The 16,504-nt window shown below is 39.6% G+C and overlaps 1 protein-coding gene across 1 annotated transcript; it reads left to right on the top strand.

Moving 5' to 3' along the window:
• Positions 1 to 6,644: 6,644 nt before the first annotated feature.
• Positions 6,645 to 13,853, top strand: LOC147617088 (uncharacterized). The gene is made up of 13 exons (XM_086776692.1): positions 6,645 to 7,038; positions 7,823 to 8,841; positions 8,960 to 9,110; positions 9,221 to 9,276; positions 9,362 to 9,422; positions 9,545 to 10,786; positions 10,905 to 11,396; positions 11,698 to 11,862; positions 11,940 to 12,205; positions 12,296 to 12,407; positions 12,488 to 12,745; positions 12,832 to 12,878; positions 13,314 to 13,853. The coding sequence occupies exons 2-13, from the start codon at positions 7,910 to 7,912 to the stop codon at positions 13,375 to 13,377; spliced, it is 3,846 nt and encodes a 1,281-aa protein (XP_086632818.1). The 5' UTR covers positions 6,645 to 7,038; positions 7,823 to 7,909; the 3' UTR covers positions 13,378 to 13,853.
• Positions 13,854 to 16,504: the final 2,651 nt, after the last annotated feature.

The raw sequence follows: 16,504 nt of genomic DNA, 5'->3' as shown, positions 1-16,504 counted from the left end.
TTGACTTTACTATGATAGAGTGAGAAAAGGTTCATATGATATAGGATGTGAATGAATGTGATAGCATGTTAATCGGGATGTGAATGAATGATAAGGGATGTGAATGAATGTGATGTGATGTGAGTCGAGATGTGAATGAACTATAAGGGACGTGAATGAATGTGTTAGCATGTGAATCGGGATGTGAATGAATGAGATGTGATGTGAAATGGATGTGATAAGATGCGATGTAAACTGGATAGATGTTAATGTATGTGAAAAAGTAATGAGATGTATGGGTAGATGCAAGTAGATGTGATCTGATGAGGATAAATGAGGAAATAAGTGATGAGTTAGAAAAAGATGTGATTAGATGAGAATGGGAATACCTATGAAATGAATACTTATGAGAATGGGAATACTTATGAAATGAATGTGGATTGATGTGGACTTATGTGTGGGTAATTTGGATTGGTGTGGATGGATGAGTGGATAAAGTGGATTGATGTGGATGATGTGGATGGATGTATGGATGATGTGTGGGTAATTTGGATTCACATGTAAAATCCATAGGATAAGCCATTAAACAAAGATAGGATGAGATGGCTTATTATGCAAGGTACAAATATATCTCAGGCGCAAGATAGAGATGTGAAGGAGGTCACCAATGGACCACTACACCATCAAACAAGCAAACCTGGATCCAACAGTACAATAGAACTATCCTGAGTCCCCATAGAAGCAACTTTTAGAGCTCCAAAGTACCTAGAGAGTCATTACAAAAATCATAAAGTCACTTTTTTGGATCACAAAAAACAAGGCACATTCATCCTCAATACACTCTTCGCATAAGTAGTCTAGATAGTTTCAAATGACTAAACAACACACAAAGAGCCCAAACCCAAAACTTACTTCCATCCATCACCACAAAAAACAAGACTCATTTGTCCTAATTATCTTTTTCTACAAGGGATTATGATGTCCCATCCAACATCATGACATATTGTCAAGGCACAATGTGAGACCTGCATCTTGATAGGGCTTGTAAAATAGTTCCACCTTAGACAGAACAGCTTGATGGATGAAGGAATGAGTCTGTGGATCCAAGTTAAGCACTTGCAGGAACACAAAATACGTTTGTTTATAAGGCATATAAGTAAGGTGTTTGCTCTTCTGGTTTTGAAAGTCCTCACAAGTGCAACGAGGGAGCTCCAAAATCATGACTGAGTAGTTCACACCCTTGGCCCGTGATCCTTATGGGATGACATAAAATATGTGTAATTAATTGCATAAGATTATTACTTCCTGAACCACTTTAGTTGAGATATTTTTTTCCTGAACCACTTTACTTGAGATATTTTTTTCCTTTTTTATTTTTTTCATTGAACTCTTTAGTCAACTTCTCCCTCCATCGAACTACCTTACCAGTTGGGATGATCGGGACACAAGAAATTGAGCAATCGGAGATAATGGATCAGTGGGATTTTGCTGCTCCAATGGATAACTTGAACTATAAACTGGAAAACAAAGCTTGCTCTAAGCTCCAACCATGAATCACCTACTCTGATACCACTATTGGGTTGAGAGGGACTGAGCTCACATGCACACACATAGCTTGAGATACATAACAGAGCAAGAGAGCTGGAACAATTCTTCTAGATAAGCAAATGTGAGAAGTGATAGTATAAGGCTCTAGGGTACTCAAGTACCATTGCCTAAGAGGGCAGTCACATGGGAAAAAACCCTTCCGAGGTTTAAAAAAAAGTCACTTTTCTTGAGGAGGAAGTCATGTATTGTGTGTCATGAATCATATATCTCGTATCATGTGTGAGAGGAATCATGTATCTCGTATCATGTGTTAAGAATCATGTATCTCATGATCATGTGATATATGACACATGTTTTTTTATCACGAGTTATCCCATAACATCATATAAACAACCTTTTATTTTTGTCATGTTTTATCGTATAACATCATGTGATATATGACACATGTTTTTATCATGAGTTATCCCACAATATCATATAAACAAGTGCTTGTCCATAAGAAAGTATGTTTTAGAGTAGGAGTTGGCATTCCCTTTCTTATTCAACAAAGTCATGCATTATTTAATGTGCCATATATGAAGTACATGTCATGTACTATGTCTCATATGTGGTGGAAACACTTTCCACCGTGGACATTGTTTCATCTTTCATGTATACTTGATGAGTTAATTAGGTACAACTTATTGTCAACCCTTGTCATTGATGAGTTACAAATTTTGAGATCCAAAAGAAGAATAATGTTCTTGAATGCTTCCATGGCTACTTATGAACAAGATGTACCAATTGAACATCTAAAAAAAACCACTACACATTAAGGGGCTATTAATTTTGAGACTAAGAATAATGTTATTGAATGCTTCCATGGCCACTTATTATTGAACAAGATGTTCCAATTGAACATCATAAAAAAACCAAGAACAAGGCCTACAAATTGAGGGGCTAGTGATTTTGAGACCAAGAAGAAAAAATTAGCATCATGCTTTCTTACGTTTTGAATCACCACAAGGAAATAAAACACCTTTTGAAAATGTAAGGAATCTAATACTTTTTGAATCACCCCTTATGTTTGCATTTATCATGTAACCACAAGAAAATAAAACACCTTTTGAATCATCCCTTATTATATATTTTTTAAAAAAACATCACCTTTTATGATTTTTGAGCAAATATAAGGACTCTAATCACCCCTTATGTTTGCATATATTATATAACCACTAGAAAATAAGACACCTTTTGAATCACCCCTTATGTTTGCATATATTATGTAACCACAAGGAAATAAAACACCTTTTGAACCACCCCTTATGTTTGCATATATCATGTAACCACCAGGAAATAAAACACCGTTTGTTAAACTCTTGTGCTAACTTCTATATAGTCTATGAGGCACACCATGTTTGAGTAGCTGATGCCCACCAAAACTTGGTGGTCCCTATGCCCAATTCTTGCTCATCTAGCCATTGGGCAAGATCGTCTAATTTTCACATATAACCAAGCACTGTTTCATGTATTTTATGGGGGAAGCGGTGGCGTGAATGAATGTTGTCAAAGATGCCATGGAACTCTAAAAGTTTTAGTTATTAGCATGGCAAACTATTGTCATAACAACCAAGGACAACACCAAACACTCCCCTCTGTCTGTCCCTCTCTCTCCATGAGGTTCCTTGAAATCCCACCTGTCATACTTTGTAGATGCATGTTAATGTTTCAACAAGTTCTCTCTTTGAGTTTCTTAACACAAACAACAAATCAGCAAATAGTATATCTCCTAAGCATGCACATTAAATCAATCTACATTCCAAGAATTTACCTAACATAATTTGTCCAAGGAGTGTATAACGTTTTATATTTTATTTTTGGTGTAGATTGCATGTGTTTATGCAAACATGTGTGTCATATCACACACACACACATGCACACACATATATCTTTAAATTGCACTCTTGTGGATAATCATGTAGAGACCTTAGACATGTAGCAGTCTTTGTTTTTTTTTTCTTTATATGCTAGAAACCTTAGACGATCTTAGCCATTGGGCAAGATCGTCTAATTTTCACATATAACCAAGCACTGTTTCATGTATTTCATGGGGAAGCGGTGGCATGAATGAATGTTGTCAAAGATGCCATGGAACTCTAAAAGTTTTAGTTATTAGCATGGCAAACTATTGTCATAACAACCAAGGACAACACCAAACACTCCCCTCTGTCTGTCCCTCTCTCTCCATTCCTTGAAATCCCACCTGTCATACTTTGTAGATGCATGTTAATGTTTCAACAAAGTCTCTCTTTGTGTTTCTTAACACAAACAACAAATCAGCAAATAGTATATCTCCTAAGACATGTAGAGACCTTAGACGATCTTAGCCATTGGGCAAGATCGTCTAATTTTCACATATAACCAAGCACTGTTTCATGTATTTCATGGGGAAGCGGTGGCATGAATGAATGTTGTCAAAGATGCCATGGAACTCTAAAAGTTTTAGTTATTAGCATGGCAAACTATTGTCATAACAACCAAGGACAACACCAAACACTCCCCTCTGTCTGTCCCTCTCTCTCCATTCCTTGAAATCCCACCTGTCATACTTTGTAGATGCATGTTAATGTTTCAACAAGTTCTCTCTTTGTGTTTCTTAACACAAACAACAAATCAGCAAATAGTATATCTCCTAAGCATGCACATTAAATCAATCTACATTCCAAGAATTTACTTAACATAATTTGTCCAAGGAGTGTATAACGTTTTATATTTTATTTTTGGTGTAGATTGCATGTGTTTATGCAAACATGTGTGTCATATCACACACACACACATGCACACACATATATCTTTAAATTGCACTCTTGTGGATGATCATGTAGAGACCTTAGACATGTAGTAGTCTTTGTTTTTTTTTATAAATATGCTAGAAACCTTAGACGATCTTAGCCAGTGGGCAAGATCGTCTAATTTTCACATATAACCAAGCACTGTTTCATGTATTTCATGGGGAAGCGTTGGCGTGAATGAATGTTGTCAAAGATGCCATGGAACTCTAAAAGTTTTAGTTATTAGCATGGCAAACTATTGTCATAACAACCAAGGACAACACCAAACACTCCCCTCTGTCTGTCCCTCTCTCTCCATTCCTTGAAATCCCACCTGTCATACTTTGTAGATGCATGTTAATGTTTCAACAAGTTCTCTCTTTGTGTTTCTTAACACAAACAACAAATCAGCAAATAGTATATCTCCTAAGACATGTAGAGACCTTAGACGATCTTAGCCATTGGGCAAGATCGTCTAATTTTCACATATAACCAAGCACTGTTTCATGTATTTCATGGGGAAGCGGTGGCATGAATGAATGTTGTCAAAGATGCCATGGAACTCTAAAAGTTTTAATTATTAGCATAGCAAACTATTGTCATAACAACTAAGGACAACACCAAACACTCCCCTCTGTCTGTCCCTCTCTCTCCATTCCTTGAAATCCCACCTGTCATACTTTGTAGATGCATGTTAATGTTTCAACAAGTTCTCTCTTTGTGTTTCTTAACACAAACAACAAATCAGCAAATAGTATATCTCCTAAGCATGCACATTAAATCAATCTACATTCCAAGAATTTACCTAACATAATTTGTCCAAGGAGTGTATAATGTTTTATATTTTATTTTTGGTGTAGATTGCATGTGTTTATGCAAACATGTGTGTCATATCACACACACACACACACACACACACACATCTTTAAATTGCACTCTTGTGGATGATCATGTAGAGACAGACCTTAGACATGTAGTAGTCTTTGTTTTTTTTTTTTAATATGCTAGAAACCTTAGACGATCTTAGCCAGTGGGCAAGATCGTCTAATTTTCACATATAACCAAGCACTGTTTCATGTATTTCATGGGGAAGCGGTGGCGTGAATGAATGTTGTCAAAGATGCCATGGAACTCTAAAAGTTTTAGTTATTAGCATGGCAAACTATTGTCATAACAACCAAGGACAACACCAAACACTCCCCTCTGTCTGTCCCTCTCTCTCCATTCCTTGAAATCCCACCTGTCATACTTTGTAGATGCATGTTAATGTTTCAACAAGTTCTCTCTTTGTGTTTCTTAACACAAACAACAAATCAGCAAATAGTATATCTCCTAAGACATGTAGAGACCTTAGACGATCTTAGCCATTGGGCAAGATCGTCTAATTTTCACATATAACCAAGCACTGTTTCATGTATTTCATGGGGAAGCGGTGGCATGAATGAATGTTGTCAAAGATGCCATGGAACTCTAAAAGTTTTAGTTATTAGCATGGCAAACTATTGTCATAACAACCAAGGACAACACCAAACACTCCCCTCTGTCTGTCCCTCTCTCTCCATTCCTTGAAATCCCACCTGTCATACTTTGTAGATGCATGTTAATGTTTCAACAAGTTCTCTCTTTGTGTTTCTTAACACAAACAACAAATCAGCAAATAGTATATCTCCTAAGCATGCACATTAAATCAATCTACATTCCAAGAATTTACCTAACATAATTTGTCCAAGGAGTGTATAATGTTTTATATTTTATTTTTGGTGTAGATTGCATGTGTTTATGCAAACATGTGTGTCATATCACACACACACACACACACACACATCTTTAAATTGCACTCTTGTGGATGATCATGTAGAGACAGACCTTAGACATGTAGTAGTCTTTGTTTTTTTCTTCTTTATATGCTAGAAAGACCTTTGATGGTCTGATCCCATGTTAAGCACCATTTGTGTATGCTCATATATGAGACACTAAGTTGCCATCATTGGGATCATGTCTATTGAACTCTCTCACTTTCTCTTTCTCCATGGGCCTTGTATTTAGCTTCCTACATACATATATAGAGATATGTCTCTCTTCTTTATATGTAACTCTCTGCCTATATAAATGTATATATTTAATTTGTTGATGATCTATTATAAATATAAATGTAAATTTAATTTGTTGGTGGTTTGTATTTATAATGTAATTTATCTAATATATAAATTGAAATGATCTATTATTCTCAATATAAATGTAGATGTAAAATTTATAATGTAATTTATCTAATCTAATCTATAAAAGCAACGAATACAATGAGGTTCTGGGTATGACCTCAATAAAGGCGGGCGGTGTGTGAAATTGAGGAGCTACCGGTCGTATCTCGAAAAGAACAGAAAAAAACTCAGCGCCACCTTCTACTGTCATCTCCTTCTTCACCATCCGCCCGCCCCTGTCCCTCTGCTTCTTCGCCCTTCTCTGTCGTAACGGAAACCTTAGTCATCTGCACATACACAAGGGTGGCGTTGGAACGCAGCGCCTCCAGATTTTTAAGAGGCCTGGAAACCCTAAAAGCAGCCTGGCCAGACTGGAAACCCTAAACGCAGCCTTGAAGCAAATAAGATTACGAGAAACCATAGCACACTATTGGAAACCCTCAAAAGCGGACCGGGAAACCCTAACTCACCCTCGCCATGTTCTGAGTAACCCTTCTTATATGGTACGATGCGTTGAGCTTTTATTTTAGTGCAGCTTGCCGATGCCTTTTTTTTTTCCCTGTTTTTAAAAAAAAATCTGATTCAACTCATACAGAAGGTATGGTTAATCCGAGAAGGTCAAGGTAGCTTTGTAAGCTTATTAGATGGTTAACCTAATGGAAAGCTGATTATGAAGTACTTAACCTAATGGAAGAAAGGGGAGGGAAGCTTTTCTTGGCCTTGGCCTGTCACAGGCCAATGGTTTGCATTTGTGAGATGATACCCAGTAAGCTCCGAATTTTTGTTTCAAAAGCAAACAACTATACGTGCGTAATTCTGGGAAATGGAAGTGTAGAGATATGACAACTTTGTGTGTGGGGGAAAAGAGAATGAGCAGATGAGAGGGTGTGAAGTTCCTTACACCTCCAAGAAAAATACATTAGTTTCTTCTTTTGTGATGTCAGTTTTCAAATTCACCTCCCCTTGGGTAGGGTGGGAAGTGGAATAACCGCGAGTTGGCGCCAGAAACACACAGCTGTAGAAATATACATCCTCCATCTGCTCATATAGATGTCCCCTTCACCGCCCCTATGCCCACTCCCACTCCCACCCACACCCAAAACCACACCCTTTATGTTAAAAATTAAAATTTACTGATATATCACGGAATTTTTACTGCTTTGGATGGGGTTCTATCGTTGAGGGTTATGCATGAGTTTGTCTATCATTGCTTTCCGTTCACGTACTTGTTTTGCAAGGGTGTGCATGGTTTTGTGAGACAGTAATCTTCAACTACCATGTCTGTAGGTCAAAGCTTTCTCTTACCAGCAAGACAAGACTATCTACTAAGCAGAAGATGTGCATGGTATCTCTGCAAGCTACTAAGTGACAATAATGAAGCAGACTGTACACGAGCAGAATCATGTTTTCCCGGGCACATTTCTGCAAGTGAGAGAGCCTGGCATCTTAGGCCTTTCCAGGAATAGGATTGATTTCATAAGACCTGGTATCCTAGGTGCTCCTCCCCCTAATCTTCCAAGGCATATGAGCCACCTGCCGTCAGTGATGTGGCAAGGTGAATGGCATGCAAACGCACAGCCTGATGTGAACCTAAGGCACGATACATGGGCATGCACATCAGAGCCCGTGTCTTTGCCACCTTCGGCTGATTCCTATTTTCAAATGGCTTGGCAGAAGGGCATTCAGCGTGACCGCAGGACGAATCGGACTTGCAATAGTGGGTGGAGAGAGCACAAATCGAGCATGACTGCAGGTGGAGTAGGACACCACCCAAACATATTGGCTCCACACAAGGCGTCTCTTGGTGGTACGGGGGCGCTGAAGTCATCAAAAGAGGTGGATTCAAGTTGTGGCCAAGGCAGTAGTAATCAAAGCTCATCGGAAGAGCAGTCAATTGCTGTAAAAAAACACAAAGATGGGCAAGGAAACGAGGGGCCTTTGGTAGAAGAACTAGAAGAGGGTGAGATTGAGGTAGAGTCTCCAGTGCAGAGTGCCAATGTGGATGCTGAGGACCACCTTAAACAGAAGGAAAATGCTTATGATGAGCCAGTGACATGGGATGCTGGGTATGCGAATTCTGCAACCGACCTGGATACTGCAGAAGGTGTTAAGCAGAGAGAGAACCTGGATATTGGATCATTAAGATCAGATGATGGCCATTCAAAGCCTCTCTCTTTGGAATCAAGAGCAGAAAATGCTACCATCCAGCAGCATCTCATGCACAATTATGACAGTCAATTTGTTGACATAAGTCTTCATGAATGCATGGAGCTGGCCAACCATGTGACTGCAGAAGATGCTCAAAGGTGAGGCTGTCGAACCGGTGGCTTTGCATCATTTGGGGACCACAATCTATTACTATCTCATGGTCTAGGCTTTAATATCCTGTTTGTAATAAAATGCAGCTTCTTTCTTGTTGGGCAGGTCTTTTGCCAGTGTCTGTAGAAAGTTCAAAAGGGCTTTGGACATCCTTAGTGATCTGTCTAAGATGGTTGATCTGCAAGAGAAGGTTTTGGAGCCAAAGTTTTCAGAAGCTGTCTCTAAGGTGTTCTCCGGGATACAATCAGCATACATGGTAAGCTTAGTTGCCCTATTAGGAGTCACAAAAGGCTAACATCATTGAACCTACTGATCCCCATTAATGCAGCACACGTGATGTTTATGACAAATCTTGCTAGTTTCCAGGTTCGAAATGCAGCATTGGAGACAGTGCAAGACCAGAACATGGATGGTTTTCTAAGGTAATTATCACGGTGTTCTCTACAATTATTGCAATATTTGTGAAAAGAGGACTTCTTGAGCACTAGGGGATTTAAAATTGTGCAGCTTGCTAGAGCTTGCGAGCAGGAATTGCCCAAAACTTTTTACAACAAAACACATTCAGGAGGTAGGTTTGTTGTGTGTGTGTGTGTGCGCGCGTGCATGTGCATATGCATATGCGGCATGGGTACATGTACATATATGTATGTGGTATGTTGACTTTTGAAAGTTCTTTTCATACTTATGCAGCTCAATTTGATGATGCACAACATGAAAATCCATAGCCAAGTTGTAGGCGCTTCTTATGATCAAAGCTCGCCTTTGTCACAAGCTTTTGGGGAAAGTATCAAGCTAGAAGCTGTGAGGTCTGGGGACTCCACGGTGGATACAGGTGCTGCTGATCTTGGTGCTTCTGGGATAGTACTTGGCAGGAAAACTACACACAATATAGAGCATGTGAGAGATGGCGCTACTGTTGATGGGGCTCCTTCATTGAGTACAGATGAGGAGCTGGAGATGAAGCCGTCCAACAGCTCTATTGACATGGCTTCTGGATCCTTAGAAAGTATTGGGTTGAAGGCCTGCCAAAGAAATGGAATATGCTCAGATATAGGTGTGCATGATCCTCTTATCAAAGCTAGTTTATATCTGAGAAACTTTGCAAGCAAACCTCTTCCTGCGCATACTCAGCTTTCAAGTCCAACCCCTCTGGATAATCAGAATACCGGTTCAAAACTTCAAGCAGGGTTTACAGCAAGCATTACAAGATTGACATCCTGTCCCAGAGGCCAACATACTTCTGCAGATTTGGACCTTTTACGGTCTGTAAGCTTATCTGCCGGTTTGGCAGATGAAGCGCGTGTCTCAGGGAAGGATGCAACGAGTTCTCAGACTAGTACCCTTCACAGTGAACCAAAGATATCCCAAAATCCAATGTCAGGCACCACAGAAGTCGAAGTTTCTGAGACTTCTGAAGTTCTGGAAGCGTCCAACTGGGTCGAAGGTTACTTGAAGAGTCAGGATCCAGGGAGGAGACTAAAGGGCATAGACTCTGAAGGCTGCCCTCAACATTTGAACCCTGCTGAAGAACATAGGAGAATCGAGAGAAAACATAAAAGAGAGGAGGATTCTCAAGGCTCTCTGTCAAAGCGATCATGTTTAGAGAGAGAGAACGATACAAGAATAAAGCTGGATGAACCGCTGAATACTGAAGCCTTTTCTGAAGGACCTGTGAGTATGGAGATTGACAGCGTGGATTCCTCCCAACATGTCTGTAATGTCCCTGGAAACTCTGGTGAAACCTGTGGGAGCACATTCTCTGGAGATGCAATATGGTCAAGAAAGAGTGGCCAAAATGTACAGAAAATTCCAGATTTGCATCTCAAATGCTCTGAAACTACATCAGTCAATGATCTCGATATACAAGACAATGCCTCTCAAACCATCTCTGCCGTCTTTATGAAGCCCATAGCTGTTCCAGAACATTCTAAAGTAAAAAAATATTACTTCTTGCAACTGTTTAAAGTTTTTGCTTTGCAGAAATACAATTTTTATAATACTTTTTGCATGACAAGGTTTGTATTTTGATCTTGGCACCTGCTTTTGTTAGACCGGAGACCCTGTGAAGCTTAGGATGAAGTCACGTGATCCTCGGAGAGCACTATTGGAGAGAGGGAGAGCGGCAGTTAACAAGGAAGGTTTGCCTAAAGTGGACGATCTTATGTCAGAGGGCAGGGAAACCGAAGCCTTTCTGTCTTCTAGAGAGGATTGGGCTCAAACTGAAGCAAGCTTGTTTGCGTCAAACGGCCTGATTCTTGATGGTCCCATAGGGGACAAGACTGGTGGTGATAGGAATTCGATTGTGTCTCCTTCCAAGTCTCAAATCAGGAAACATAAAAGCCTTAAACCCTGCTCTACAAAGCTTTGTGAAGGCTTCACCTCTTGGGAGAACATCCATCTCCTTGAAGGGCTCGATGACAAGCAGCGTGAAGCATTATATCAAGAAAGAGCCAGGAGGATAGATGAGCAGAACCGCATGCTGAATTCCAGAAAGCTGTGTCTGGTGCTGGATCTTGATCATACCCTCCTGAATTCTGCTAAGGTAACTCTGTTTAATCTGTCAGAAAAAAAGTTCTATATGGGTTTTCAGGTGGGTAGTGTGTGCGCGCGCGCTCAGTGTGCATGCATATGTGGATGTGTGGGTTTTCTTTTGAACTTCTATGGGGTCTTCACTTCCGGGGCCTTCACTCCCGGAAGACATGTACCAGATTCAACCGAGCCCGAAGGGCTGCCAGTCTAGTGTGATTTCGACAACCTGCTCTACTGCATGTTCTGGTGCACGTGTGCGTGTGCGTGTAGGGATTTTCTTTTACTACTCTTTATAAACGTGTTCTGGTGCACAGTTTTCGGAAGTGGATGAAGAATCGGAAGCTATCTTGCGTGCAATGGAAGTCACAGACCGTCGCAAAGGTGACAATGAAGGGTCAAGCAAGAAGGGCCTGTATCGTTTTCCGGATATGGGCATGTGGACGAAGCTACGACCTGGTGTCTGGAACTTTCTATCAAGGGTAGGCCTACTCCGTCGTCTGTACATTATGATTATGAGTCTTGGCAGTGTCCCAACTGTGTGTGACATGATTTCCAGGCAAGCCAACTTTATGAGCTGCATGTCTATACCATGGGTAACAAGGCATATGCAAGGGAGATGGCCAAGTTGCTTGATCCTGCTGGTACTTTGTTTGCTGGAAGAGTCATATCAAGAGATGATGGTGATGGAGGTGATGATGACGGGGTGTCCCCCAAGAGTAAGGATCTTGATGGAGTTCTAGGCTTGGAATCAGCCGTGATCATAATTGACGATTCAGTGCGAGTCTGGCCTCATCACAGGCACAATCTTCTCCTGGTGGAACGGTACTGTATTGTTACCTTCAGCTCAACAGCTGGCTTAAATTGGGTTCTTCATTGCACTAAGTGATGTTTCTTTCTTTCAAATCATTGTAGGTATATGTACTTTCCGAGCAGCAGGCGCCAGTTTGGGCTAGCAGGGCCATCGCTTTTGGAGATAAGGCATGATGAGCGGGCGGCAGACGGCATGCTTGCATCCGTTTTGAAGGTGGAGTTTTGCTGTGGGGGGGGTGCCATGTTTACTGTAGCTTGTCCACAGGTTTTGAAGATGAACATGTGGCGATGCAGGTCATAGAGAAGATCCATCACAAATTTTTTTCAAACAAATGGTTGCACGAGGTGGATGTACGGGGCATTCTGGCGGCAGAAAAGCAGAGCGTTTTAGCTGGCTGCAAGATTGTTTTCAGCAGGGTTTACCCTCAAGGTGAATCTCAGCCCCATCTCCACCCTTTGTGGCAGACAGCTGAGCAGTTTGGTGCTGTCTGCACCACAGATCTTGACGACACAGTCACTCATGTGGTGGCAATTTCTCGTGGAACTGATAAGGTTTTCTTCCTATCATGCTGATATTGAATGTTCTGCTAGTTGGCTATTTCTAGCAACGTGCTGACCTTCTGGTTGAGAACTTGTAGGTCAAGTGGGCCATGCGTACAGGGAGGTTCTCTGTTTGTCCTGCCTGGTGAGTACGTGACTAAGTAAGTTGGTGTATTTCTGTTCTTACATGTATATATATGTGTGTGTGTGTGTACATACAAACAGCACACACACTACACACACATGTACATACATATACACACACACAGAGCACACACACTACACATATATACATATACATACATATATGTATGTATATATGTACACCAACTACACACACACACACACACACACACACAGCACAGTGCACACACACACACACACAGCACAGTGCACACACGACACACATATACATATACATACATATATGTATATATATATTTGTACACACACACACACACACACACACACACACACACACACACAGACACACACACACACTTGTGTGTAAGTATAATATCCTGATAGATTTTTGGGTAAGCTTCGTTGATCATGACTTTTGTGTGTGTGGATCCTTCAGGCTGGAAGCATCTGCCGTTTTGTATCGTCGGGCGAATGAATATGACTTTCCTGTTCCTTTATAGCCCCCTCTGCTTTTTGCTTCATGCATAAGCTCAATGTTCTAGTCCTAGAGAGGCAGCACACACATGATCCCTACTTATGAAGGAAATTAGAACCCTCAGGCCTAGGGGGAGAGAGAGAGAGAGAGAGAGAGAGAGAGAGAGAGAGAGAGACCAGTAGGGCCTAACCAATGCCATGATTGTGCTTATAGTTCTCTTGGAGGGGAGTGCAGTGATTGCTAGGAGCAACATATTGTGTATATTTGATATATCTCCATCGAAGGGATTGGGTTTTGTGTACAGTTGAGGCTTGTTGTGCGAGGCATTCAATTCAATGCCTGCACCTTTAGGTGGAGTTGTCATTGAACCCTACATCCTAGAATTCCGATTTGTCTTTAAAAGCTCAATTCTTGGCCTCTTAGAGCTTATTTTAGTGCATTTCATTATCGCCACACTTTTTGTTTACAGCCATTGAATAAAAAAATATTAAATGGCTTTAATGGGTCATAGGGATAGTGTTATCTAGTTTCAAGAGTTTTGTGAAAATGTATGCTAGAGATTGCAACAAGATCAAAATTTTCTTGAAACAAGAGGATAGAATCATGCAAAAGAGGCAAGAGATTTTTTGAGACACAAGGGGGTGTTCTAAGGAAAAGGTCCTTAGCGGACTCTTAGAATCCACTTACCTTATTAATTTAGAAACAAAGACAACCCAAAAGACAAAATAAAACATCATATTTATAACAAGCATTTTTTGGGCAATTTCGACATTGCGCATAAGCATTTGCCATTATCACCACTTTGGCATATTATAAAATTTTTTTAATAGCAAATAGGAGTTAAATCATTATATTTGTAGTATGGAGATAAAAGGATGAGAAATCATACGAGACACGAGCTGAATAAGTAGCTACAAAAACCCATTACTATCCTAAAGGTAGAGCCCAAAACATAAGGTAGTAACAACTTTGTGCAATGTAAAGAGACCCCAACATCAACCTATATCTAGGAAGGTTTGTGATGTCTTGTTTGATCTTTTGATCATTACTAGACCATATTAAGCTATTATGGTCGTGCACAGAGAAGAAGAAAGGTTTAAGAATAGAAAGCACCTTTGAAGTTGGGATGATTCGATTGGTGTTTGATTATGCTTGCACCCCCCCCCCCCAGGCTGCTTCTGCCTTGTGTGAGGGTCATCCTCCATCTGCTCTATCTCGCTGGTGGTCTTAGGAAAGTCCTTAGTAATTGCCTTCTTAGGAAAGTCCTTAGTAAATGCCATCATATAAGTAAAAACTAGTTTTTGTTTTTTTGTCCCCAAGCTTTTTCAAGGTTATTGTTGTATGTGGTTCAAAGTTTTTGAGAAAGAAACGTCCAAATGATTGCAGTATAGCTTTTAGGCATCAATGATGGTGATACGAAGAAGGTTCTTTACCATACCGCTGAAAAGTTGGAGACCTAGGAAAATTGCTTTCATCGAAGCGTAGGTTTCTATCAATATTATGCAAATGTCCCATTGGAGGTACTAATAATTTTATGGTTATATGCATCTATTTCATGCTATTTTTGTTTCCACGTAGTTTACTATACCTTTACAAGCTCCTAAAAGGTAATCTAGTATAGTAAATTTATGTAATCAATGATCTTGACAACACAAAATGTGCATTACACTAGTATTGACATTTAATTAATATGAGTGTCACACCACTTTATACTCTCACCCATGTTTAAAGTTTATACATTGGTACTATGGTCCCTAGGAATTCTCTGAAAAATTTGGTAGAGAGAGAGAGAGAGAGAGAGAGAGAGAGAGAGTCTCCCCTACTTTCAAGATTTGTTGTATATGCGTGCACGAGAGAGAGAGAGAGAGTTGCATGCATGATCGACAGAGGCCACCTAGAGAGGGTTGCATGCCAAGTGGTCAAAAATACAAAAAAGAGAAGATGCATAGGGATTTCGTGCTAAAAAATGCTAAAAAATGACATCTGTGAAGACCTTCCAACAAGAAGAATGGTTTGATAACCATTAAAAAATTTACAAGCCTTAGGTTAGCCTTAGATTTTTCCCTTATTTAATTAATGTTGTGAATTGATGGTTTTCCCTATAAAAGTTATATAATTTAGGCTCACTCTTTGACTAAAAATTGTGTTATAATAATTAGCTAATTTGGGCTAACTCCTTGATGAATTAATAGTACAAGATTTGGCCTTAAAAATCCAAAAAAGGTTTTCTAAAACTCACTCAATAGGTAATGCTTTTAAACATTATACTAATCAATATCACATGTATTTTTTTGTAAGCCACTCAAGAGAGCTAAAGCATTATCCTCAGAATGTTGAGTTCATTTTTTTGGTCAAAAAGCTCTCAACACATTGATAAAAAAAATATAGGTGTTTAAAAACATGGGGGGTGATTGTGAAAACCTAGAGTATATTGCATGAGGTTTGATGCTAAAAGAATGATCACACAATATTTGATAGAAACAAGATTTGGAAACAATGTTGTTAACACAAGGATTTAGATAATTTACAAGTAAAGTAATTACACAAAGGAAAAAAACCCATAAGTGAAGTAACTCATAAAGGAGACAAGGAAGCTCATGTATAGTTGTTCATTAGAATGGGAAGATGTTGGATTTTATACATCCATGGCAATAAACAATCCTTAGTAATGGAACACTTTTTAGATATTACCTAAACCTTTTGATATAACATATGCAGCATTAGTCCATGCATATCAATGGGCATACCATCATGTTATTGTTAACCTCCATTTGCATTTGTAATTGATTTTAAAAAGCATTAAGCACAAAGCACTTCAACAAGCAACGTTCTAACTAATATAGTGTGATGTAGTGGTTCTTCTCTCTTGCTTTATTGATTGTGCTAACCTTGACCCCACTGCTCATTAGGATCCAAAACTAAGAAAGAAGAGCATGATTAGGATTAATAAAACATAATGAGACAAATAAGTAATGCTCGAATCATAAACTCATAGCAAGAAGCAAATACATCACTTTATAACTCTAGTGGGCTCCCTCACATCACAAAAAAGAGTGGTCTAGGTCTATGCCAAACAAGTGGCCCAAAAGCGTCCTAATGACAACCTCAACTTTTTGCCTTATCTCGAGAGTTCTTCACCTCTCCCACATGTA

The sequence above is a fragment of the Cibotium barometz genome, chromosome 37 (genome assembly GCF_041138505.1).
Source record: "Cibotium barometz isolate CiBa-2024 chromosome 37, ASM4113850v1, whole genome shotgun sequence".
NCBI classification, from domain to species: Eukaryota; Viridiplantae; Streptophyta; class Polypodiopsida; order Cyatheales; family Cibotiaceae; genus Cibotium; species Cibotium barometz.
The sequence above is the reverse complement of the archived record's forward strand: the minus strand, read 5'-3'. Positions and strand labels throughout refer to the sequence as shown.